The 26205-nt window shown below is 62.7% G+C and overlaps 1 protein-coding gene and 1 long non-coding RNA gene across 4 annotated transcripts; one reads left to right on the top strand and one right to left on the bottom strand.

Annotated features, from left to right (window-relative positions):
* Positions 1 to 4520: 4520 nt before the first annotated feature.
* Positions 4521 to 5781, bottom strand: LOC136787860 (uncharacterized). Its single transcript, XR_010826951.1, has 3 exons — positions 5688 to 5781; positions 5080 to 5212; positions 4521 to 4568 (listed from the first exon to the last, which is right to left on the bottom strand). It is a non-coding gene; the product is annotated as an uncharacterized lncRNA (long non-coding RNA).
* A 6108-nt stretch (positions 5782 to 11889) lies between these two features.
* EIF5A (eukaryotic translation initiation factor 5A) lies at positions 11890 to 26089 on the top strand. 3 transcript variants are annotated; one of them, XM_066985248.1, is made up of 6 exons: positions 11890 to 12034; positions 16977 to 17156; positions 23458 to 23562; positions 24937 to 25068; positions 25612 to 25685; positions 25958 to 26080. In XM_066985248.1, the coding sequence occupies exons 2-5, from the start codon at positions 16992 to 16994 to the stop codon at positions 25672 to 25674; spliced, it is 465 nt and encodes a 154-aa protein (XP_066841349.1). In that variant the 5' UTR covers positions 11890 to 12034; positions 16977 to 16991; the 3' UTR covers positions 25675 to 25685; positions 25958 to 26080. The 3 variants fall into 3 exon arrangements, with proteins under 3 accessions (XP_066841349.1, XP_066841350.1, XP_066841348.1); XM_066985249.1 differs by having other exon boundaries at positions 11930 to 12032; positions 16984 to 17156; positions 25958 to 26089; XM_066985247.1 differs by lacking the exon at positions 11890 to 12034 and adding an exon at positions 12127 to 12255 and having other exon boundaries at positions 25958 to 26081.
* Positions 26090 to 26205: the final 116 nt, after the last annotated feature.

Below are 26205 nucleotides of genomic sequence, written 5' to 3' on the forward strand. Positions count from 1 at the left end.
CCCCCCAAAAGTCCCAAAATCGAGGGAAATTCCCCCAAAACCGCTGCTTGCGACCCCGTTTTGGGGCCCTCCTCAAAGAAAACACTAAGTTTGGGGAAATTTCCTCAAAAATCCTCAAATTTGGGGATTTTCCCCCGAAACCCGCTGCTTGTGACCCCAAGTAGGGACCCCCAGAAAAAAAAACCAAATTTGGGAAATTTCCCCCAAAACCGCTGCTTGTGGTGTGCCTGTAGGATTCCCCCAGACCCCAAATTTTGGGTGAAAATCCCCCAAATCCCTCCCCGTGACGTCACTTTTAGGACCCCCCCCCCGAGTCCCCCAAATTTGGGGGGAATCCCCAAAGCTGCTATTTGTGCCCCCCCCCCCATTTTGGGGTGAAATCCCCCGAAGCTGCTGCTGGGACCCCTCAAAACCCCAAATTTGGGGAAAACTCCCCCAAACCCATTTGTGACCCCAGTTACCCCCCCCCCCAAAAAAAACCAACCCTTATTTTGGGGAGAAATCCCCCAAAACCCGCAGTTTTGCCCCACCCCCTTAAAATTTAGAGGAAAACCCCTAAAAAAAATACATTTCTTACCCCTGCGCCCCCCGACCCCAAATTTTGGGGGAAATCCCCTAAATCCCGCTGTTTGGGACCCCCCCCCCCCCAAACGATTTGGGGGGGCATTTTGGGGCCCCCCCTTACCTTTAGGGCCTTGGGGGGCATTGTAGGGCCCCTCCCACCCCAAATGATTTGGGGGGATTTTGAGGACCCCCCGCCCCCAAATCATTGGAGGGGGACATTTTGGGACCCCCACCCGCAACCTAAATAATTTGGGGGGGGATTCTGGGGTCCCCCCTCCCTTAAACACCCGGGGGGTATTTTAGCCCCAAAATAGGGGGCCATATGTGAGCCCTCCCCCCCCCCCAAAAAGAACCAGAAGGGGGCACCAAATGAGCGCCCCCCCCCAATAAGGGGGGGGAGTCCTCAAATGAGCCCCCCCCAAAAAAGAATTTAGGGAAATCCCCCCCCCCAAAAAAAAAAGCCCCAAAATCCAGGGAAAATGCCCCAAAATCCAGGGAAACGGCCCCAAAAGCTGCTGCTTGTGACCCGTTTTGGGACACCCCCCCCCGAAAAAAACCACTAAAATTTCAGGGAATTCCCCCAAAAACCTCTTCCCCCCTCCAATCAGGGACCCCCAAAAGCCCCGAATTTGGGGGAAATGCCCCCAAAAAGCTGCTGCTTGTGACACAAAGGGGGGGGGCACGGGGACACCCCCTTAAAAAAAAAACAAACTTTTTTGGGGGAAATCGCCCAAAACCTGCACTTTGTTACCCACGTTTGAGACCCCCACTGAAACCCCCATATTTGGGGAAATCTCCCCAAAAGTCCCAAAATCGAGGGAAATTCCCCAAAACCGCTGCTTGTGGCCCCGTTTTGGGGCCCCCTCCTCAAAGAAAACACTAAGTTTGGGGAAATTTCCTCAAAAATCCTCGAATTTGGGGATTTTCCCCCGAAACCCGCTGCTTGTGACCCCAATTAGGGACCCCCCAGAAAAAAAAACCAAATTTGGGAAATTTCCCCCAAAACCGCTGCTTGTGGTGTGCCTGTAGGATTCCCCCAGACCCCAAATTTTGGGTGAAAATCCCCCAAAATCCCTCCCCGTGACGTCACTTTTAGGACCCCCCCCCCCGAGACCCCCAAATTTGGGGGAATCCCCCAAAGCTGCTATTTGTGCCCCCCCCCCCCCCCATTTTGGGGTGAAATCCCCCGAAGCTGCTGCTGGGACCCCTCAAAACCCCAAATTTGGGGAAAACTCCCCCAAACCCATTTGTGACCCCAGTTACCCCCCCCCCAAAAAAACCAACCCTTATTTTGGGGAGAAATCCCCCAAAACCCGCAGTTTTGCCCCCCCCCCCTTAAAATTTAGAGGAAAATCCCCTAAAAAAAATACATTTCTTACCCCTGCGCCCCCCCGACCCCAAATTTTGGGGGAAATCCCCTAAATCCCGCTGTTTGGGACTCCCCCCACACCCAAACGATTTGGGGGGGGGCATTTTGGGGCCCCCCCTTACCTTTAGGGCCTTGGGGGGCATTGTAGGGCCCCTCCCACCCCAAATGATTTGGGGGGGATTTTGAGGACCCCCCCCCCCCCAAATCATTGGGGGCAGATTTTTGGGACCCCCACCCGCAACCTAAATAATTTGGGGGGGGGGGATTGTGGGGTCCCCCCTCCCTTAAACACCCGGGGGGTATTTTAGCCCCAAAATAGGGGGCCATATGTGAGCCCTCCCCCCCCCCCAAAAAGAACCAGAAGGGGGGCACCAAATGAGCGCCCCCCCAATAAGGGGGGGAGTCCTCAAATGAGCCCCCCAAAAAAGAATTTAGGGAAATCCCCCCCCCCCCAAAAAAAAAGCCCCAAAATCCAGGGAAACGGCCCCAAAACTGGGAAACGGCCCCAAAAGCTGCTGCTTGTGACCCGTTTTGGGACACCCCCCCCCCCCCGAAAAAAACCACTAAAATTTTAGGGAATTCCTCCCAAAAACCTCTTCCACCCCCCCAATCAGGGACCCCCCAAAAGCCCCAAATTTGGGGGAAATGCCCCCAAAAGTCCCAAAATCGGGGGAAATTCACCCCAAACCACTGCTTGTGGCCCCGTTTCGGGGACCCCCCCCTCAGCAAAAACCCAAAATCTGGGGAAATTCCCCCAAAACCCGCCGCTTGCGACCCCTTTTGGGACACCCCCCCCCAGCAAAACCCCCAAATTTGGGGAATTTCCCCCAAAACCGCTGCTTGTGGTGTGCCTGTAGGATTCCCCCCCCAGACCCCAAATTTTGGGTGAAAATCCCCCAAATCCCTCCCCGTGAGGTCACTTTTAGGACCCCCCCCCCCGAGGCCCCAAAATTTGGGGGGAATCCCCCAAAGCTGCTATTTGTGCCCCCCCTCCCCCATTTTGGGGTGAAATCCCCCCGAAGCTGCTGCTGGGACCCCGCAAAACCCCAAATTTGGGGAAAACTCCCCCAAACCCATTTGTGACCCCAGTTACCCCCCCCCCAAAAAACCAACCCTTATTTTGGGGAGAAATCCCCCAAAACCCGCAGTTTTGCCCCCTCCCCTTAAAATTTGGGGGAAAATCCCCTAAAAAAATACATTTCTTACCCCTGCGCCCCCCGACCCCAAATTTTGGGGGAAATCCCCTAAATCCCGCTGTTTGGGACCCCCCCCACCCTAAACGATTTGGGGGGGGGCATTTTGGGGCCCCCCATTACCTAAAACACCCTGGGGGGCATTTTGGGGTCCCCCCTTACCTTAAGCACCTCGGGGGGCATTGTAGGGCCCCCCCCACCCCAAATGATTGGGGGGGGATTTTGAGGACCCCCCCCCCCTAAATCATTGGGGGCAGATTTTTGGGACCCCCACCCGCACCCTAAATGATCTGGGGGGTGGATTCTGGGGTCCCCGCTACCTAAAACACCCTGGGGGGCATTTTGAGCCCCCCTCACCCTAAATCATTGGGGGGGCATTTTGGGGTCCCCCCCACCCAAGTGCCTCGTTCTCCCGGGGGGCCCCCCACTTCTGCCCCCCCCGCCTGTACATAAACGCCGCTCCCTCCCGGACCCCACCGTGGTTTTTTTTGGGGTGGGGGCCCCGAAAACAGCCCTCACCCCCAAAATAATCGGGGGGGGGGCACAGACGAGGCGGGGAGGTCGCTGCAGTTCAAACATCTTTATTGGGGGGGGTCCTTCAACTGGGAAATATTGGGGGGGGGGCCAAAAAACATTGCGGGGCCCAAAAACCATAGGGTGGCCCAAAAACCATAGGGGGCCCAAAAACCATGGGGGGGCCAAAAACCATGGGGGGGGCCAAAAACCATGGGGGGGGGCACCTGGTGTTGGCCCCTCCTTGTGCCCCCCCCGTGGTGGTGGTGGGATCACTTGGCGGCGGGGGGGCGGCGGAGACCTGTGGGGAGAGGGGGGTGAGTGGGGGGAATTTGGGGGGGGCACAAAGAGGGGGGTTTAGGGGGGGCACACCGAAAAGGGGGGGAATTGGGGGGGGGGGCACCCAAAAGGGGGGGGAATTTGGGGGGGGGGCCCAAAAGGGTAGGGGGGGAATTTGAGGGGGGGCACCCAAAAGGGAAGTTTTTTTTTGGGGTGGGGGGCAGGCACAAAGTAGGGGATTTGGGGGGGGGGGAAGGGGATTTTTTGGGGGGGGCCAGCGCCAAAAGGGAGGAGGGAGCAAAAGTGGGAGAAGGATTTGGGGGGGGGCAAAAAGGGGGAGAATTTGGGGGGGGTCCAAAAAGGGGAGGAGGATTGGGGGGGTACCCCAAAAAGGGGGGGCGGCACCCCGGGGGGGGAAAGGGGGAGAATTTGGGGGGGAGGGGACACACAAGGGGGGGATTTGGGGTCCCAAGAGGACAACTGGGGGGGTCACACACCCAGTGTGGGGGGCACGCCCCGTTTTGGGGTCTCACCTCCGGCAGGGGGGTCCCGGGGGGTCGGCGGCGCCTCGGTGCCCTTGGGCTCGGGGGGGGGGGCGCTGGCCGGGGCGTCCCCCGCGGCGGCCGAGCTGGGGGGGGCAGCGGCGGCTCCTTGAGGGCGGGGGGGGGGGAGGGGGGAGAGGATGAGGGGACCCCAAAACGGGGGAGTCCCATGGGACCGCCCCCCGGCACCCCAAAAGGGGGGGGGGCAATCCCATGGGGTCTCCCCCTACACCCCAAGGCCCCCACGGGGGGATTTGGGGACCCCAAAATAGGGCCGGGGGCAGCCCTAAGCCCCCCCCCACCCCTTAAAGACCCCCCTGAGGACCCCCGAGGACCCCGAACCAGCCCCGTCCCCCCCCCACGGGGTCACCCCACAAATCAGGGACCCCAAAGCGGGGTCAGGACAATCCCATGGGGGCACCCCCACAGCCCGGGGACCCCAAAATAGGGCTGGGGGCAACCCTAAGGGCCCCCCCCCCACCTTAGGGACCCCCTGGGGACCCCAAGCCGGCCCCGCCCCCACCCCACGGGGTCACCCCAAACCCCGGGGGCCCCATAAAGGACCCCCCCCCCCCCCAGGACCCCCAAAGCCCCCCCCCAAACCCCCCCCCCCCCTCACCTGGGCCGATCCGGGCTGGCGGCGGAGGAGCACGAGGGAGCGGGGCCGCTGCCCACGTGGCTCAAGCCCCGCCCCCGGCCCCGCCCCCGGCCCCGCCCCCTCGGCCCCGGCCTGGGGCTGGGCACCGAATGGCCTGGGGGCGGGGCCAGGCGTCGGGGGCGGGGCCGGGAGGGGACACGCCCCCTCCAGGCCCCGCCCACCTCCCTCCCCTCTGAGCCCCCCCTCCACAGCTCCCTCCCCAAGCCCCCACCCTCGGAGGCCACGCCCCCCCCCGAGGCCACGCCCCCTCCAGGCCCCGCCCCCTCCCTCCTCTGATCCCCCCTCCCCTCCTCAGCCCCCACCCCCCGCCCCTGCCCCCTGAGGCCCCTCCCCTCTCAAGCCCCGCCCCCTTTGGGACACCACCCTCAGGCCACGCCCCCTTTCTGGCCACGCCCCCACCCATCCCTAGGCCCCTCCCCCTCTCCAAGCCTCCCCTTCCCTTTTAAGGCCCCGCCCACACCCTAAGTCCCACCCCGAGACCCCTCCCCGCTAGGCCCCGCCCCCTCCGCCTTTAGGCCCCGCCCCCTCTCCCGTTAAGCCCCGCCCCTCCCGTTAGGCCCCGCCCCTACCTGCGGAAGCGGGGTCGGAACCCCCGCTGCCCCCGGGTGCGCTCAGGGGGGCCACGGTGGGCGGGGCCTGCCCGCTGGGGGGCGGGGCCTCCCCTTTCCTCCTCCCCTCAGGGGCCTGGAAGGGGAGGGAAAAAGAAAAAAGGGGGGGTCAGGAGGGGCCCCAAAACCCCCCGGGACCCCCAAATTGTCCCCGCGTGTCCCCTAACCCCTCCCCCAGACCCCCCCCAAATCCCCCCACAACCCCCCAAATACCCCCAAGACCCCACCAAATCCCCTCACTACCCCCCCCGAGCCCCCCCCCCAAATGCCCCCATTTCCCCCCCCCCGCCCGGATCCCCCCCCAAATGCCCCCATTCCCCCCCAAACCCACTTGTTCCCCCCCCAAACGCCCCCCAAACCCACTTGTTCCCCCCCAAACGCCCCCCAAACGCCCCCCCAGTGCCCACCTCGGTGGCCCCGCCCTGCTGCCAGTGCCCCCCCCCCGGGAAGCGGCGGTGGAAGACGAGGGGAGCCAGCGGCGGCGGTCGGGGGCGTAGCGGCTGCCCTTCACCGGGACCCCCCCGGGCCCGTCACGTTGGCGGCTTCGGGGCCCTGCAGGGGAGGGGGAGACGCGTGAGGGGGCGGGGCTTGGGGAGGGGGCGGGGCCAGGGGGTGGGCGGGGCTAACGGGTGGGGGCGGGGCCTGGAGGGGGAGTGGGGCGGGAGCCGGGGTGGTTACATGAGGGTAAGTGGGGCTGGAAAGGGGGCGTGGCCTAAAGGGAGGGGGCGGGGCGTAGCCAGGGGGCGGGGTCGGGGGTGGGCGGGGCTAATGGGAAGGGGCAGGGACTGGAGGGGGCTGGGTGGAAGGAGGGGGCGTGGCCTAAACGGGAGGGGGCGTGGCCTATGTAAAAGGGGCGTGTCCCAGGGTGAAGGGGCGTGGCCTGTGCCGGAGTGGGCGTGGCCTGTGCAGGAGTGGGCGTGGCCTGTGCAGGAGTGGGCGTGGCCTGTGCAGGTGGTGTCCCCAGCCCTATATGCAGGGCAATGGCCCGAGGGGCGTGGCTTTCCTAAAAGAGGGCGTGGTAAAAAGAGGGGGCGTGGCCTGTGCAACGTGGGCGTGGCGATTCGGAGGGGCGTGGCCTAGGCGAGAGGGGGCGTGGCCCGGGCCAAAGGGGGCCCCAGCCCTCCATACAGCACGATGCCGAGCGAAAGGGGGCGTGGCTTGAGCGAAAGGGGGCGTGGTTCGAGCGAAAGGGGGCGTGGTTCGAGCGACAGGGGGCCCCGCCCACCTACCTTCACGCCCTGCACGATGTCGAACTCGACGGTCTCCCGTCGCCCACACTGCGCAGAAACTTGCGGGGGTTGTTGCGCTTGATCGCCGTCTGCGGGGAGGGGGGGGGCCCAAAAATTTGGGGAGGGGCCCCAAAATTCCACGGGGGGTCCGCAGGGAGGTCCTGGGGGCACCCCAAAAAATTTGGGGGGGGGGGGGGTGTTTCAGGGGGGTTTGGGGTACCTGGTGTACGAAGACGTCCTCCTTGGTGTCATTCCTGGGGGGCGGAATTAATGTAGGGGGATTAATTAAGGCAATTTGTTCCCCCCCTCCATAATTTGCGCCCCCCACCCCCCCCCCCACCTGTTGATGAAGCCATAGCCACAGCGCACGTTGAACCACTTCACAGTGCCCAGCACCTGGGTGGCTGGGGGGAGAGAATTTGGGGTGAAAAACGTCAGTTTTGGGATTCCTCTTAGTGCCCCCCCGACCCCTTTAAGTGGCAGGGGGAGTCCCCAGGACGGGCAGGTGCCCCCCCAGTCCCTCCCAGTAAGCCCCAGTGATCTCCCAGCAACCCCCCCAGTAACTCCCAGTTAACCCCCCCAGTGACCCCCAGCCTCTCCTAGCTCCTCCCAGTTAATCCCAGTAGCTCCCAGTTAACCACAGTAACCCCCAGTACCCCCTCAGTTACCCCCTAGCCTTTCCCAGTAACACCCAGCCCCTCTCAGTTACCTCCAATACCTCCCAGCTACCCCCAGTTTTCCCCCAGCCTCTCCCAGTTTCTCCCAGTTACCCCCACTATGTGGGAATGGAAATGTTGTTTTTGCAGTGTTACATGGTACAGAAGGAAGGAATGGGGTATTGAGATATGCTTACAGTGATAAGAAAGCTTAACAGAAAACCTTGTAAAATGCAGACAGCCGGACTCCTTAGAGCAATTAGGTGAAAATCACGGTGTCAAGTCAAATCAGATAAGTGATGAAACATTACCACTTCAAACAGTAAAAAAGTCAAAAGAAGCTTGAACTTTAACAGGCCAGCAACTGAAGGCCAGGCATTGTCTGTGAAGCATCAGATAGATTGTGAACCTGGATTACCCACTCAGTGGGGAAACTGGGGAGGGTCCTGTCATCAAAAAGTACATAAACTGGGTTTTGGAACTATGGGTGCGCTCTCCTGCTTGTGGGGCGCCCGCCATTGCAATCGCGAATAAATTACTGCTTCGCTGAGATCCTCGCCTGAGCCCAAGTTGTTGGCTACGGAGCGTTTCTCACAATTTGGGGCTCGTCCGGGAGCCAGTCGCCTACCGGGGAGCCCCACCGCCGCAGCAGCAGGAAGGCATGCCCCGCTGATTTCAGCGGTCCTGTGCATCGACGGCGGCTCTGCGGAGAGCTGACAGAGGGCCCGAGGCTGATGAAAGAGGCAGGATCCGTGAAGGAGTGGGGAAAAGGAAGAAGGTAGACACTCAGGGTTTTAAGAATTGATCCGGTAACTCTGTGCACAGACCAAGGTAAGAAATATTAAGTATTGCTTTGGGGGTCGGGTGAGACTCTGTGTGATGTGTGCTTGAGACGTACTTTTGTACGAAGCGAGTGTGGGGTCCTGATCCGCGGTGCCGCAGCTCCGCGAGGGGCGCAGGCAGAGACGGACGAAGCGTGAGATAAGGGAGAGAAAGGAAGAGTCTCGGGAAATGTGGTGTGCGGTAAGCCTTGCACGGGGAAGTGCTCGGAAATACACCAGGGAATTTTGGTGTATGGTAAGCCCTTGCACAGGGAAGTGCTTGGCAGTACACCCCCATTTTCCAGAATAGGAAAAATGGGAAATATGAGTTCCAGGGGGACAGGGAGATATCCCTGGGGGAGTGCCTACCGAAAGTTCTTCCTGAAGAATTATAAGAAATTGGAAAAATAATCTCAAAATTGGAGGAGATGGTAAAAAAAAAAAAAAAAAAAAAAAGGTTAAATATTGTGTATTAGTCTGGACAAAAGAACCGATTAAGGAAACAGCAGTATTTTGGCCAAAATACGGGCCTGATGAAAATTCAGGCTTGAAATTTATGTGTAAACTATAAGATTCCTTTTTTTTTTTTTGGAGGAGGAGCCAAGTTATGCTCCCTATAATCCTAATATTGCACCGGTGGCAGCAGCAGTCGCTCCAGGAAAGGAGACAGGGACTGCAATTAACACTGTCCCTAGAGAAGAGCGTACTCTAGGCTCTGGCAAGAATTAGAACAAGGCAGAAGAGGTACTGAGAATTTTGCCTTCCCTGATACTAACAGCACTAACACTAACTGTGTATCCTCTTAAGTGAACTTCCCCCCCTCCTTACCAGCAGAGAGGTTAGGAGTTTCCTAGGACCTAACTTATACTCTTGGGGAGGGGGAATTACGTATATAAATATGTTGTTTACAGGGAAAGAAATGGGAATGATCAGGAGGAGAGCTGCTATACAAAAATGGGAAAGAACTCATCCTCCAGGACCAGGGGTAATACCGGCAGGGCAGAAATACCCACTTGCCGATCCTGGCTGGAAGAATAATAGTGTGCAACACAGAAATCATACGAGAGACTTGGGGTCAGAATGAGAAAGTACTTGGGGATGAATCCTGAGGACCCGGTATCCCAAGGGCTCTTGAAAGCTCATTTTGTGATTGAAGCCTGGCAAGATGCACAGAAAATGCTCCAGAAGGTGGGGGGGATGTAGTGACCAGTCACTGGGGGCCCTCCTGCGGGAGGCCCTGAACGTGTGTGTCAAGAGGGGAGATGAGAAGGAAAGCAGAGGGTGAAACTAATGGTACTGACAGCGTAGCAGGTAGTCAGGCAGAGGGTTGGAGAAAGAGGAAGAAAATCTTCAGGGGGAGTCAGGGCCAGGATGGAAAAGAGAGGAAGAGAGATGAAGGAATGGCAGGCAAGGAAAGCTACCCGTGTTGTGGCCTGAATCTTAGCAGGGACAGGCTTTGATGGGATGTTTTAAGTGTGGGCAGGCTGGCCACTTCAGGTAGGAATATCCGGAGTGGAAGAAGGAAGGTATGGAATTAAGTTGGCTAATGACTGAGACTTTGGTGAAAGTACAGGCTGGAGAAAGACAAGAAGCGTTAAAAAGGGTTATGGAAGGTGTTAAAGGTGTGGTATGTAATGTTTGACAGAGCTGTTTTTTGAATGAGTTGGGAAAGTTGAACGAGCAGGGAAAGAGGGTGTAGGCACTATCTAAGTAACAGTCTAGAGGTTTTGGTATATTTGCTGTGGTGTTTGGTCAGTTTCCCAAGTATCGAGAAGGGGGGGACGGGGGGGGCAGCCTGCTCCACCAGGGGCCTCTCCACAGGCCGCAGGGGGCTTCGGCTCCGGCGCCTGGAGCGCCTCCACCCCCTCCGTCTGTGCTGACTTTGGTGTCTGCGGGGAGGTTTCTCGCTCCTCGCTCTCCCAGCTGCTGTTGAGCAGCAGGTTTTTGTTTGTTTGTTTGTTTGTTTTCGGAGTGTTTCTCACAACTATCCCCCCCAGCCTCTCCCAGTACCCCCCAGCCCCTCCCAGTTACCCCCCCAAGGCCTCTCCCAGTTTCCCCCCAGTACCCCCCTAGCCCCCCCAGTTACCCCCAGTGAACCCCCAGTACCCCCCAGTTACCCCCACCCCACCAGAGGAGTGTGGCAGGGTGAGGGCTCATCACCCCAAGGCCCCTGCACCCCCCTCCTAACACCCCCGGTGAGCACGGCCTGTCCCCACCCCTCACCCAGCACGGGCTTGGCACGGGACGCAGCTGCAGGCTCTGAGGTAACGGCCGGGGAGGGAGCGGCAGCGGCACCGGCCTCTGAGGGGGCCGGGGGGGGAGCGGCAGCGGCACCGGCCTCTGAGGGGGGACGGTGGCGGGCCCGGGGGGGAGCCGGGCGGCTCGGCAGGGCCCTGCGAGTCGCTCAGCATGGCCGCGGCCACCGGGGGGCGATAGCGGAGAGAACCGGGGGAGGCTGGTAACAGGCCTGGTCGCTGAGGGGGAGAGAACAGCGCCGAGCTCCGACCCTGTCGCCGCCGCCGCCGCTTTTGAGGGGGTTCTGCCCGGGGCTGCCTCGCCAACCGCCGCCAGGCTCCGCCCCCCCGGCTTCGCGCCTCGCCCGCGGCTCCCCATTGGCTGGCAGGGAGCGGGGGGGGGAGGGGAAGGGCGGCGATTGGGCGCGTTATATTTTGGCGTTATATTGGGTTATATTGGGTTATATTGGGTTATATTGGGTTATATTGGGTTATATTGGGTTATATTGGGCGCGTGGCGGGCACGAGGCGCGCGGCACCACGTGGGGGGAGGGATAAAGGCTGGAGCGGGGCGGAGCATGCACGAGTGGCAGCGCCTGTCCCTCCCTGTCTCCCCCCTCCGCTCTCTGTTCGCGCATGCAGAGAAGCGCCGCCGCGCTCATTTGTGTGTGTTAACATAAATTTACTTAACGTCAACGTCTGCGTTCGGCTGGGGGTGCTGCGCAGTGCCGGGCGGGGCAACGTTTGTACGTATTTAAAGAAATGTACGTTTTCATAGGTAAAAGCGTCCCGCACCTGCGGTGATTTGCATAAACTTTCATGATCTGGGCGTGGGGGGGGCGGAGGATTAACGAGGGCCTTGCCGGGCCGTTAATTGTCCTCATTACGCTCATTTGCATACAAGCCGGCGCTTCTCGCCGCGCCGTTGCCATGGCAGCCGCTCGCCCCCTTCCCAAGATGGCGGCGGGCGACGCTCTGCCCGCCGAGCCCCGTCTCTATGGCCGGGAGGGCCGCGCGCATGCGCAGTGTGGGGGCGGGGCCGCCGCTCCCTCCCTCCCCCACCCCTCCCCCGCCGCGCATGCGCAGCTCCGCTCCCCGCCTCACCCCACCGCGCCCCTCCCTCCCCGCGCATGCGCCGCGGCGGCGGGGCGGGGCGGTGGCTGCGCGGCTCCCGCCTTGCGCATGCGCAGAGCGTCCCGGGCGCTCTTCCCCCCCCCCACTTAGGGCGGACGCTCTCACCGCGGGGGGGTCCGCGGGGGGGGGAGGGAGGCGGTGGCGCTCCCGGCGCATGCGCAGTGCGGGCCGCGGGGTTGCAGCAGCCGGAGCGGCGGCGGCAGCAGGCGGCGGTTGGGCTCGCGGACGGGGGGGGTGAGTCCGGCGGGGAGGGGGGGGAAAAACCGGGGGGGGTAAAATTTGGGGGGATCGGGAACCGACCCCCCCCCCCAGCAGGGTGCCGAATGGGCTCGCCCGGCGGGGAGGGGAGGGGGAGCGGGGAAGGAGCGCGCGGGGCCCGCGTGGCGCCTCCCCCCCATAAGGCGCGGGCTCCCCCCGGGCCCCCTCAGACCGGCGGCGGCGGCCGCCCCGCGAGGGTAGGTCCCCGCTCGCTCCGCGTCTTGATGGGGGGGGGGGGAAGTAGTTAAATTGCGTTTTTTGGACCCAAAACGGGCCCGGGGAGACCCGGTTCTAAGTGTGCTCGTTGGGGGGGGGGGGCGGCGCCAAGCGGTGCTGGGAGTTTGGGGCTTGGGGGGGGGCCTGAGGGGGCTTGGGGGGGGTCTGAGGGGGCCTGGGGGGGTCCTAAAGGGCTTGGGGGGGTCTCGGGAATTTGGGGGGAATCCTGAAGGATTTGGGGGTGTCCCAACGACTTAAGGAGCCTTAACGCTTTTTTTTTGGGGGGGGGGGGTGTAAAGGCTTGTGGGGGGGGTCCTAGGGGTTTGGGGGGGGTCCGAAGGATTTAGAGGGCCTTAAAGTTTTTTTTGGAGGGGTTTCGAGGGGTTTGGGGAGGGGGCCCTAAGGGCTTGGGGGGGGATCTTAGATATTTGGGGGGGGCCTTAAAGGTTTTTTTGGGGGGGGGGGTTCTGGGGCTTTAGGGAGGCCCTAAGGGCTTTGGGGGGAAGGTTTTAAGGTTGGAAGGGTCTTGGGGAATTTGGGGGGGGGGTGTTAAGGGTTTTGGGGTGGGGTTAAAGGTTTTAGGGGGCTCTTAAGGACTTTGGGGGGGGGGTAAAAGGCTTGAGGGGGTCTCAAAGGCTTAGGGAGGAGTTGAAATTTTTTTCGGGGGGGGGGGGGGAATCAAGGGGGTAGGGAAGGCCCAAAGCTTTGGGGGGGGATTTCAGGGATTTGGGGGGTCCCAGATGTGTAGAGGGGGGTTAAAGGGTTTGGGGGGGGGGGGGTAAGGAGTTTGGGAGGAATCCAAAGGTTTTTTTGGGGGGTTCTTAAGAGTTTAGGGGGGCACCAAGTATTTTTTTTGGGGGGGGTGTGTGGGCACGTGTTTAATAGAGATTCAAGAGGTTTGCGGGGGGGGGGGTGGGGAATTTAGGGTTTAGGGAGGCCCTAAGGCCTTTTTTTTGGGGGGGGGGGGTGGTCCAGGGATTTAGGGGGGAGCCCCAAGCCTTTGGGGGAGGGGTCCCAGGTGTTTGGGGGGGGGGGACCCTAAGGGCTTGGGGGGGGGTCCTAGGGCTTTGGGGGAAACTCACAGGATTTTAGGGGGGGGATCCTGAAGGTTTGGGGGGGGGCTCAAAGGTTTTAGGGGGGACTCAAGGTTTTGGGGGGTCCCAGGGATTTGGGGGGGGGGGCTAAAGGTTTTTTTCGGGGGGCTCAGAGGTTTGGGGAGGGGTTCCAGGGATTTGTGGGGGGGGGTCCCAAGCACTTGGGGGGGGGGCTAAGGGTATTTGGGGGGGGTCTTAAGAATTTGGGGGGTTCTGAGGGGCTTTGGGGGGGGTCCCAGGTGCCTTGAGGGGGGGGCTCCCAGGGCCCTTTTGGGGGGATTCCCAACCACTTCGGGACCCCCAACCCCCGGGGGGAGCCCTGAGGCTTTGGCGGGGGGGGGTCCCAAGGATTTGGGGGGGTCCCCGAGGATTTGGGGGGGGGTCCCAGGCCCTTAACCCCCCCCCCCCCCGGCCGCCGCCATGTGGCTGCGCGGGGGCCTAGGCCGGGCCGGGCCGTACCACTGCGGGGGGGAGGGGGGAGGTGGCGCCGCACCACGTGGTTCCCCCCCCTCGCCTCGCCTTGGTTCTGCCCGCCTCGCAGCCGCCGCCGGCTGGGACCGTACCAAGGCGAGGGGGTGTGGGGGGGGGGTTGGGGCGTCCCCACCCCCACGCGGCGCCGCGGTGGTGGCGGCCGCCGCCGCTGAATCACCCGGGCTGGCAGGCGCTACCACTGCCGGGGGGGGGGGGGTTGCGTGGTGCCTGTGTCCCCCCCCCGGGGTGCGGTGGTCGCGGCCGGGCCGGTATTAGCGGCAATGGGGCTGGGATGTACCAAGTGCGGGGCGCGGGGGGGGGTTGGGGGGGTTTGGGGGGAGGTTTGGGGGTCTTGTGAGGGTTTTAGGTTTTTTTTTTTTTTAGGGGGATTTGGGGCCTTAAGGGGGGGGATGAGGGGGGTTTTGGGGGTCCCATAGGGGATCTGGGGGGGGGGTTGGGGGTCCCGTAAGGGTTTGGGGGGGATTTGGGGCTTTAAGGGGGGGATTTGGGGGGGGGTTGGGGGTCCCATAGGGGATTTGGGGGGGTGTTGGGGGGGGATTTGGGGCCTTAAGAGGGAATTCGGGGTCCCATGAGGGTGTTTGGGGGGGCTTTGGGGGTCCCAGGGTGGTTTGGGGGAGATTTGGGGGTTGTTGGGGGTCCCATAGGGGTTTGGGGAGGTTTCGGGGAGGTTTTGGGGTCCTATGAGAGCGTTGGGGGGGATTTTTGGGGTCTTGGAGAGGTTTTGGGGGGCTGTTTGTGGCCTTGAGGAAGGGACTTGGGGGCCATGTAAGGGGTTGGGGGGGGGGTTGGGGCCTTAAGGAGGGAATGTGGGGGGGTTTTGGGGTCCTGTAGGGGTTTGGGGGGGGGGATTTGGGGTTTTGAGGGGGGTTTTGGGGTCCCATGAGGGTGTTTGGGGGGGATTTGGGGGTCCCAGAGAGGTTTTTGGGGGGGGTTGGGGGGCTTTTGGGGTCCTGTGAGTGTGTTGGGGGGGGGTTGGGGCCTTCAGGGGGGATTTGGGGTGCCATGAGAGTATTAGGGGGGGGATTTAGGAATCCCAAAGAGGTTTTGGGGGGGGGGTTGGGATCCTGTAGGCGTTTGGGGGGGATTTGGGGGTCCCAGCGAGGTTTTAGGGGGATTTGGGGGGGGTTGGGGGTCCTATGAGGATGTTGGGGGGGATTCTGGAGGTCCTGGAGGGGCCTTGAGGAGGAATATGGGGCCTTGGGGGGGGGATTTGGGGGCCCTGTAAGGGGTTGGGGGCCTTAAGGAGGGAATTTGGGGGCTCCATAGAGGTTTTGGGGGGCTTTTGGGATCTGGTGGGGGTGGGGGACCTGGAGAGGTTTTGGGGGGGGGATTTGGGGTCCCATGAGGATGCTGGGGTGGGATTTGGGGGTCCAGTAGGGGTGTGCAGGGGGGCTTGGGGGGGTCTTGGAAGAGTTTTGGGGGGGTGTTGGGGGTCCTGGAGGGGTTTTGGGGTCCCATAAGGGTGTTGGGGGGAGGGGGGTTGGGGTCTCGTAGGGGCTTTGGGGTAGGATTGGGGGGAGTTTGGGGGTCCTGGAGGAGCTTGGGGAGGAATTTGGGGGTCTTGGAGGTCCTGGTGGAGTTTTGGGGGGGGGATTTGAGGGTCCAGTAGAGGTTTGGGGTCCTATGAGGGTGTTGGGGGGGCTTTGGGGTCTTGTGGGGGATTTGGGGGGTCCAATAGGGGCATGTAGGGGGGATTTGGGGGTTTTAGAGAGGTTTTTTGTGGGGTTTTGGCGTTCTGTAGGAGTTTTCGGGGGGGGGGTTGTGAGTTGGGAGGGGGTCCTGTAGGGGTTTGGGGGGGGGGGAATCTCTTGGGGCATTGAGGGGGGGGATTTGGGGTCTCATAGGGGTTTTGGGGGAGGCTTTGGGGGTCCTGGAGAGAGGTATTGGGGGCTTTGGGGGTCTCGTAGGGGAGTTTGGGGGAGGCCCTATAGGGGTTTGGGGGTCCTGTAGAAATCTGGGGGCCCTTTAGGGCTTTTTAGGGGGCGTTGGGGGTCTTGTAGGGGCCTTGGGGAGATATTTGGGGGTCCAATAGGAGCGGGGGGGGGGCGTTGAGGGTCCTGTAGGGCTTTTAAGTGTGCGGTTGGGGGCCTGTAGGGTTTTGGGGGTTCTGCTCCCCCTCCCCAATCCTGCCCTTATTGGGGTCCTGGCTTCCTAGTATTTGATCTGGGGGGGTGTTCCCCCAATGCCCCCTTCCTGGGGGTGCCAATGGGGGTGTTCTCAATTCTGGGGGTCCCATTGGGGTGTCACCAAGCCCAGGAATCCCATTGGGGTGTACCCATTAATGGGGTTCCCATGGGGGTGTCCCCATTAACGGGATCCCATGGGGGTGTCCCCAAACTCGAGGATCCAATTGGGGTTTCCCCATTAATGGGGGTGGGGGTCCAAACGGCGTGTCCCCATTAATGGGGTTCCCAGTCCCATGTCCCCTGAGGGTCCCATTGGGGTGTCCCCATTAATGGGGGTCCCATTGGGGTGTCCCCAGTACTGGGGGTCCCATTACATTTCCATGTCCCCTGGGGGTTTTATTGGGGTGTCCCCAAACCCAGGGGTCCCGTTGGGGTGTCGCCATTAATGGGGGTTCTTTTGTGTTCTTATGATTCCTGGGGGGTCCCATGGGGGTGTCCCCAATACTGGGGGTCCCATTACATCCCCGTGTCCCCTGGGGGTCCCGCTGGGGTGTCCCCATTAACGGGGGTCCCAATGAAGTGTCCCCAGTCCCACGGGTCTCAGTGGGGTGTCCCCAAACCCAGGGGTCCAATTGGGGTTTCCCCGTTAACGGGGATTTTATTGGGGTGTGCCCGTTAGTAGGGGTTTCCTTATATCTCTGTGTTCCCTGGGGCTCCTATTGGGGTATCCCCATTAATGGGGGGTCTTAAGTGTCCCCAATATTGGGGGTCCAATTGAGGTGTCCCCAATATTGGGGTCCCATTACATCCCCATGTCCTCTGGGGGTCTTATTGGGGTGTCCCTATTAACGGGCTCCCATTGGGGTGTCCCTGCTCCCAGTGGTCCCATTCCACCCCTATGACCCTTGGGGGTCCCGGTGTGCTGTGTCCCTCCCTGCCACCCCCAAAATCCCCGGTTTTCACCCCGTTTTCCCCATTTCCCCCCCCCAGCGGTGCAGCGGCAGCATGGCGGACGACCTGGACTTCGAGACGGGCGACGCGGGCGCCTCGGCCACATTCCCCATGCAGTGCTCAGCGCTGCGCAAGAACGGCTTCGTGGTGCTCAAGGGGCGCCCCTGCAAGATCGTCGAGATGTCCACTTCCAAGACCGGCAAGCACGGCCACGCCAAGGTACTGCCCCGGAACGGGGCGAAAACGGGGCGAAACGGGGCAAAATGCGCAAAAGTGGCCCGGAGCAGGCCCCAAACGCACCAACAGTGGGCCCGGAGCAGGCCCCAAACGCACCAACAGTGGGCCCGGAGCAGGCCCCAAACGCACCAACAGTGGGCCCCGAGCAGGCTCCAAACGCACCAAAAGTGGGCCCCGAGCAGGCCCCAAACGCAGCAACAGTGGGCCCCGAGCAGGCCCCAAACGCAGCAACAGTGGGCCCGGAGCAGGCTCCAAACGCAGCAACTGTGGTCCCCGAGCAGGCCCCAAACGCACCAACAGTGGGCCCGGAGCAGGCTCCAAACGCACCAACAGTGGGCCCGGAGCAGGCCCCAAACGCAGCAACAGTGGGCCCGGAGCAGGCCCCAAACGCAGCAACAGTGGGCCCGGAGCAGGCCCCAAACGCAGCAACAGTGGGCCCGGAGCAGGCCCCAAACGCAGCAACTGTGGGCCCCGAGCAGGCTCCAAACGCAGCAACAGTGGGCCCCGAGCAGGCCCCAAATGCACCAAAAGTGGCCCCGAGCAGGCCCCAAACGCAGCAAAAGTGGCCCCGAGCAGGCCGCAAGCAGGCCCCAAACGCAGCAACTGTGGGCCCCGAGCAGGCCCCAAACGCACCAAAAGTGGCCCCGAGCAGGCCCCAAACGCACCGAAAGTGGCCCCAGACAGGCCCCGAGCAGGCCCCAAACGCAGCAACAGTGGGCCCCGAGCAGGCCCCAAACGCACCAAAATGCACCAAAAGTGGGCCCCGAGCAGGCCCCAAATGCAGCAACAGTGGGCCCCGAGCAGGCCCCAAATGCAGCAACTGTGGGCCCCGAGCAGGCCCCAAACGCAGCAACTGTGGGCCCCGAGCAGGCCCCAAACGCAGCAACAGTGGGCCCCGAGCAGGCCCCAAACGCAGCAACTGTGGGCCCCAGACAGGCCCCAAACGCAGCAACAGTGGGCCCCGAGCAGGCCCCAAACGCAGCAACTGTGGGCCCCAGACAGGCCCCAAACGCAGCAACTGTGGGCCCCAGACAGGCCCCAAACGCAGCAACTGTGGGCCCCAGACAGGCCCCAAACGCAGCAACTGTGGGCCCCGAGCAGGCCCCAAACGCAGCAACTGTGGGCCCCGAGCAGGCCCCAAACGCAGCAACTGTGGGCCCCGAGCAGGCCCCAAACGCACCAACTGTGGGCCCTGAGCAGGCCCCAAACGCAGCAACTGTGGGCCCCGAGCAGGCCCCAAACGCAGCAACTGTGGGCCCTGAGCAGGCCCCAAACGCAGCAACTGTGGGCCCCAGACAGGCCCCAAACACAGCAACTGTGGGCCCCAGACAGGCCCCAAACGCAGCAACTGTGGCCCCGAGCAGGCCCCAAACGCAGCAACTGTGGGCCCTGAGCAGGCCCCAAACGCAGCAACTGTGGGCCCCAGACAGGCCCCAAACGCAGCAACTGTGGGCCCCGAGCAGGCCCCAAACGCAGCAACTGTGGGCCCTGAGCAGGCCCCAAACGCAGCAACTGTGGGCCCTGAGCAGGCCCCAAACGCAGCAACTGTGGGCCCCGAGCAGGCCCCAAACGCAGCAACTGTGGGCCCTGAGCAGGCTCCAAACGCAGCAACTGTGGGCCCCAGACAGGCCCCAAACACAGCAACTGTGGGCCCCAGACAGGCCCCAAACGCAGCAACTGTGGGCCCCGAGCAGGCCCCAAACGCAGCAACTGTGGGCCCCAGACAGGCCCCAAACACAGCAACTGTGGGCCCCAGACAGGCCCCAAACGCAGCAACTGTGGGCCCCGAGCAGGCCCCAAACGCAGCAACTGTGGGCCCTGAGCAGGCCCCAAACGCAGCAACTGTGGGCCCCAGACAGGCCCCAAACGCAGCAACGGGCCCCAGACAGGCCCCAAACGCACCAAAACGGGCCCCAGACAGGCTCCAAGCAGGCCCCAAACGCACCAAAAGTGGCCCCAAGCAGGCCCCAAACACACCAAAACGGGCCCCAGACAGGCTCCAAACGCACCAAAAGTGGGCCCCGAGCGGGCCCCAAACGCACCAAAAGTGGGCCCCGAGCGGGCCCCAAACGCACCAAAAGTGGCCCCGAGCAGGCCCCAAACGCACTAAAAGTGGGCCCCGAGCAGGCCCCAAACGCAGCAAAAGTGGGCCCCAAGCAGGCCCCAAACGCACCAAAAGTGGCCCCAAGCAGGCCCCAAACACACCAAAACGGGCCCCAAGCAGGCCCCAAGCAGGCCCCAAACGCACTAAAAGTGGGCCCCGAGCAGGCCCCAAACGCAGCAAAAGTGGGCCCCAAGCAGGCCCCAAACGCACCAAAAGTGGGCCCCGAGCGGGCCCCAAACGCACCAAAAGTGGCCCCGAGCAGGCCCCAAACGCAGCAACTGTGGGCCCCAGACAGGCCCCAAACGCAGCAAAAGTGGGCCCCGAGCAGGCCCCAAACGCAGCAACTGTGGGCCCCAGACAGGCCCCAAACGCAGCAACTGTGGGCCCCGAGCAGGCCCCAAACGCAGCAACTGTGGGCCCCGAGCAGGCCCCAAACGCAGCAACAGTGGGCCCTGAGCAGGCCCCAAACGCAGCAACTGTGGGCCCCAGACAGGCCCCAAACACAGCAAAAGTGGCCCCGAGCAGGCCGCAAGCAGGCCCCAAACGCAGCAAAAGTGGGCCCCGAGCAGGCCCCAAACGCACCAAAAGTGGCCCCGAGCAGGCCGCAAGCAGGCCCCAAACGCAGCAAAAGTGGCCCCGAGCAGGCCCCAAACGCAGCAAAAGTGGGCCCCGAGCAGGCCCCAAACGCAGCAAAAGTGGGCCCCGAGCAGGCCCCAAATGCAGCAGAAGTGGCCCCAAGCAGGCCCCAAACGCACCAAAACGCGCCCCAAGCAGGTCAAAATGCCCCCAAGCACGTTTAAGGCGGGCCCCAGAACGGCCCAAAACACGTCAGAATGCCCCCAAATGAGCCTGAAACGGGGCCTAGATGACACCGAAATGGGCTTGGAATGAGATGAAAATGGGCCCAGACGCCATGAAATGCACCCTATATGGGCCAAAATGGCCCCTAATGGGCCTAAAATGGGCCCAGAATGTACCAAAATGGGCCCCAAAATTCCCCGAAATGGGCCGCAAATGCCACAAAATGCCCCGAAATGGGCCTGAAATTGGCCCAAGATTACCTGAAATGGGTCCCAAACAGGTCAAAATGCCCCAAAATGGCCTCAAATGGGCCAGAAACAGGCCTGTAGTGCACCAAAATGGGCTTGAAATGGGCCCCAAATAGGCCCCAAACAGGTCAAAATGGCCCCGAATGGGCCTGAAACAGGTCAAAATGCCTCCAAATGGGTTTGAAATGGGTCCCAGATGACCCAAAATGGGCCAAAATGGCATGAAATGGGCCCAAAATGGCCTGAAATGGGACCAAAACAGGCCATAAATGCCCGAAAATGGCCCCAAATGGGCCTGGAACAGGCCTGAAATGCACTGAAATGGCCTAAAATGGGCTCCAAACAGGTCAAAAATGCCCCAAATGCTTTTGAAATGGGCCCCAAAATGGCCCAAAACATATCAAAATGCCCCAAAGTGAGCCTAAAATGGACCCCAAATGCCACAAAATGCGCCCCAGATGGGTCCAAATGCCAAAAAATGGACCCAAATGGGTCTGAAACAGGCCCAAAATACACTAAAATGGGCTTGAAATGAAACTGAAATTGGCCCAAATGCCCTGAAATGCACCCTATATGGGCTGAAGTGGCTCCAAATGGGCGTAAGTTAGGCCCAGAATGTATCAAAATGGGCCTGAAACGGGCCCCAAATGCCACAAGATGGCCCAAAATGGGCTCCATTGAGGTCAAAATGCTCCCAGATGGGCTTGAAATGGGTCCGAAATGACCAGAAGTGGGCCCCAAATGGGCCAAAATGCCCGAAAATGGGCCTGAAATGAGGCCTAAATGGACTAAAATGCCCTAAAACATCCCCAAAGGGGCCTGAAGTGGGCCCAAATTGCACCAAAATGTCCCTGAATGCACCAAACTGGGCTTGAAATGGGCCTGAAACGCCCTAAAATGCCATTAAAGGGGCCTGAAATGGGCCCAAAATAGGGTGAAATGCCCTGAAATGGGCCCAGAATGAGCCAAAATACCTAAAAATGCCCTCAAATGGGGCTGAGGTAGGCCCGAAATGGGCAAAAAAAAACCAAAACGGGGCCGTAAAAGGCCCCAAATGCCCTCAAATAGGTCTGAAACACCCAAAAATGGGCCCCAAATGGGCCAGAGTACCCCAAAATCCTGGAAGTGAGCCTGAAACAGGCCTGAAACGGGCTGAAACGTCCCAAAAACAGGCGCTGGAAATGGGCCCCAAAGTGGGCCTGAAACCGGCCCGAAATGACCCAAAATGGGCCCAAAATGTCCCTGAAACGGGCCTGGAAGGCCCTGAAATGGCCCCAAAATGTCCCCCATGGTCCTGAAACCCCCCGCTTCCAAACTGACCTCAAATACCCCAGGAATCCCCCCAGATGACCCCAAAGGAGTTCAAAACGTGTGCAGGGTGACCCCAAATCACCCCCAAACCCCTAAAACCACCCAAAACACCCCCAAATACCCCAGAACCACCCTGAAATTCTCCCAGTCCCCCCGAGAACACACAGAGCGCTGCAAAACCACCCAAACGGCCCCAAAAGCACCTCGAGCTGCCCCCAAAGCCCCCCCAAACACCCCAAACTTCCCCAAGCTCTCCAAAGCCCCTCTAAAGCTGAAACCCCTCCGAGCCCCGAAATTCCTGAAAATGCCCCAAAGTGCCTCAAAACCCGCAAAACCTCTGAAGCGCCCTAATTCCCCCAAATCCTCCTAAAGTCCCCAAACCCCTCAGAACTCCCCCAAACCCTCAAAACTCCCCAAAACCCTTTGAAATCCCCAAAACCCTCCAAATTCCCCCAAAGCCCCCAAACCCTTTTTAGCCCCCAAATCCCCTAAAATCCACAAAACCCCCAACCCCCCCCAAAAACCTTCAAAATCCCCGAATACTTTCAAACTCCCTAAATCCCCTAAAACTCCTTGAAGACCCCAAAACCCCCCAAAACCATCAAAGTCCTCAAAGCCCCTGAATCCCCCCCAAAACCCTTCAAGCCCCAAATCCCCCAACCTCCCCCCAAATTGCCCAAACCCTTTAAAACCTCCTTAAAACCTCCCAAATCCCCCCAAACCCTTTAAAGCCCCCAACCCCCCCCAAATCCTCAAAACCCCCAAATCCTACAAATCCCTCCAAATCCCCCCAAATCCTCCAACCCCCTTAAAACCTCCTTGAAGCCCCCAAACCCCCTAAATCCTCCAAAACCCCCCAAACCCCCCCAAAAGCCCCAAATCTCCCCAAACCCTTCAAAGCCCCCAAATGCCCCCAACCCCCCTGAAGCCCCCAAACCCTTCCCCCAAATGCCCCCAAATCCCCCGACCCCTTAAAGCCTCCTTGAAGCCCCCAAATCCCCCCCCCAAACCCCCCTGGCAGCCCCCCCGCCCCCTTTCGAAGCCCCAAGCCCCGCCCCCTTCAGACCCCACCCAAAGCCCCGCCCCCCACGAGGCCCCGCCCCCAGGCACCCGGGGCCCCACCCCCCTTAAAGCCCCGCCCCTGGAGCCCCAAGCCCCGCCCCCGTGATGGCCACGCCCCCACGAGGCCCCGCCCACCGCGGCCGTGCGCCCAGCTGCCCTGGTGCCTTGCCCCCCCTAGCCCCAAGCCCCGCCCCCTTTGAGCCCCAAGCCCCGCCCCTACGAGCCTCCACCGTGGCCCCGCCCACATCCCGAGGCCACGCCCCCTATGAGGCCACGCCCCCAGCCTCCCGGTGTGGCCCCAGCCCTCCAACCCCCAAGCCCCGCCCCTTGAGCCCCAAGCCCCGCCCCCAGGGGCCCCGCCCACCAGGAGACCACGCCCCCAATTTGGCCACGCCCCCAGGCGCCCATGGCTTCCCCCCGCACCCCCAGCCCTCACCCCTCCAACCCCCAAGCCCCGCCCCCAACCCCCAAGCCCCGCCCCCAAACCGCAAGCCCCGCCCCCAAACCCCAAGCCACGCCCGCCCCCAAGCCACGCCCCCAAGCCCCAAACCTCAAGCCCCCGCCCCCAAACAAGCCCGCCCCCCCAAAGCCCCGCCCTCAAGCCCCGCCCCCCCAAACGCCCCCAAGCCCCAACGCCCCCAAAGCCCCCAAACACCAAGCCACGCCCCCAAACACCAAGCCCCGCCCCCCCCCAAGGCCCCCTCGGGCCCCGCCCCGCCCCCCGAGGCCCCGCCCCTCACGCTGGCCCCGCCCCCAGGTGCACCTGGTGGGCATCGACATCTTCACGGGCAAGAAGTACGAGGACATCTGCCCCTCCACCCACAACATGGACGTGCCCAACATCAAGCGCAACGACTTCCAGGTGGGCGGGGCCTGACGGGGTGTGGCTCCGGGGGGCGGGGCCTAAGGGGGGGGGCCCGGGGGGGGAGCTAGGGGGAAGGGGCAGGGAGGGGGGATGGGGGGGGGGGGGCAACTGTATGGGGTGTGGGGACCCCGATAATTTATGGGGGGGGGGGACCCCGAATATGGGGGGACCCCATTATGTGGGGGGACCCCAAACATACGCGGGGGGACCCCAAATGTGTGGGGCGGGGGGACCCCATTATGGGGGACCCTATTATGGAGGGAGGGGAACCCCAATTGCATGGGGTGGGGGGACCCCAAATATATGGGGGGGACCCCAGATGTGTGGGGTGGGGGCGCCCCATTATGGGGTGCGGGGACCCCAAATGTTTTGTGGGGTAGGGGGGCCCCAAAGCTCATTGGTAGGGTGATTATGGGGTGGGGGGACCCCAAATATACAGAGTGGGGGGACCCTTAATGTGGTATGGGGTGGGGGCACCCCGTTATGGGGTGGGGGGACCCCTAATGTACGGGGTATAGGGCGGGGGGACCCCAGCCTGTAACGGGGTGGGGGTCCCCAGTGTGTTACGGGGTGGGGGGACCCCAAATTCTCTGCTTCAGGGCGGGGAGTTCCCAAATTTTATCCGCAGGGTGAGGGGACCCCAATGTGGTGCACGCACCCCAAAACCCCACAGCGCCCCATAGGGCCCCGTCCATGCCGTGGGGCGCCCCATATCGTGCCGTGGGGCACCCATAGGGCCCCGTCTGTGCCATGGGGCGCCCATAGGGCCCCATATCGTGCTATGGGGCGCCCCATATTGCACTGTAGGGTGCCCATAGGGCCCTCATTTTGCCATGGGGCGCCCCATAGAGCCCCGTCTGTGCCATGGGGCGCCCCTAGGGCCCCACACCGCGCTGTGGGGCACCCCATAGTGCACTGTAGGGTGCTCCTAGGGCCCCATGTCTGTCGTGGGGCACCCCGTTTTTGCCATGGGGCACCCATAGGGCCCCATATGTGCCATGGGGCGCCCCACATCACACTGTGTGGCGCCCCTAGGGCCCCATCTCTGCCATGGGGCGCCCCATATCGTGCTGTGGTGCACCCATGGGGCCCCATCTCTGCTGTGGGGCACCCCATAGGGACCTGTTCTTCCTATGGGGCACCCCATAGGGCCCCGTATTTGCCGTGGGGTGCCCCATATCTTGTCCTGGGGCACCCCTAGGGCCCCATTTGTGCCGTGGGGCGCCCCCTGGGGCCCCGTTTTCCCCGTGGGGCACCCCCTAGGGCCCTGTTTCCCCGTGGGGCACCCCCTGGGGCCCCGTTTCCCCGTGGGGCACCCCCTGGGGCCCCGTACGGGTGCCGCGGGCCCCCCGGTGACGCGCGGCCCCGCAGCTGATCGGGATCCAGGACGGGTACCTGTCCCTGCTGCAAGACAGCGGCGAGGTGCGGGAGGACCTGAGGCTGCCCGAGGGCGAGCTGGGCAAGGAGATCGAGCAGAAGTACGACTGCGGGGAGGAGATCCTGGTACGGCCGCGCGGGGGCCATGGGGGGCGCTGGGGGGGCGCTGGGGGGCGCTAGGGGGTGGGTATGGGGTGCTGTGGGGCGGTTATGGGGTGCTATGGGGCGGGTGTGGGGTGGTAGAGGGTGGTTATGGGCGCTATGGGGTGGTTATGGGGCGCTAGGGGGTGTTATGGGGTGCTATGAGGTGGTTATGGGGTGCTGTGGGTCGGTTATGGGGCGCTATGGGGTGGTTATGGGGTGCTAGGGGGTGTTATGGGGTGCTAGGGGGTGTTATGGGGTGCTATGAGGTGGTTATGGGGTGCTAAGGGGTGGGTGTGGGGCACTATGGGGTGCTGGGGGGCAGTTGTGGGGCAGGGGTGGGTGTGGGGTGCTGGGGGAGTGGTTGTGGGGCGCTGTGGGGGGGTTACGGGGTGCTGCGGGGCAGGGGGTGGCTGTGGGGTGCTGGGGGCTGGGAGTGGGGTGGGTGTAAGGGGGGTGGGGGGGTTACGGGGCGCTGTGGGGGGGTTACGGGGCGCTGTGGGGCGCCCCACGAGCGCGGCCCCGCAGATCACCGTGCTGTCGGCGATGACCGAGGAAGCCGCTGTCGCCATCAAGGCCATGGCCAAGTAACGGAGGCGCAGGTGTGGGGCGCGCCGTGGGGCGGGGGGGGGGGCGCGATGGGGCAGGGCACCGCTATGGGGCGGGGGGGTGCTGTGGGGCGGGGGGGGATGTGGGGCCTTGACAGGCAGAGGGGGGTGGTGGGGATGCTGCTGTGGGGCAGGAGGGGGTCGCTGTGGGGCAGGGGAGGTGCTATGGGGTGGGGGGGGGTCGCTATGGGGCAGGGGATCGATGTGGGGCCAGGGGGGGCTGCCCTGGCTATGGGGCGCCCCCCAACCTCCCCTTCCCCCCCCAGGCCGGCGGACGCAGCGGGGCGGGGGCCCCCCCCCGGGAACACTACAGCCGCCGGGGGGGCGGGGGGGGGGGCGGGCGGCGGGGCCGGGGGGGGGTCCCCAGCCCCACGGCCGCCCCCCAAGCGTCCCCCCCCCTCCCTCCCCCCCCCCACCAACAGCGCGCCGGGGCTGGGCCCTGCCCCTCCCCCCCCCCCCCCCACTTCCCCGCCCCCCCCCCCCCCCACAGCCCCCCGGGGGGGGCCCCGCGCGG

The sequence above is a fragment of the Anser cygnoides genome, chromosome 31 (assembly GCF_040182565.1).
Source record: "Anser cygnoides isolate HZ-2024a breed goose chromosome 31, Taihu_goose_T2T_genome, whole genome shotgun sequence".
NCBI classification, from domain to species: domain Eukaryota; kingdom Metazoa; phylum Chordata; class Aves; order Anseriformes; family Anatidae; genus Anser; species Anser cygnoides.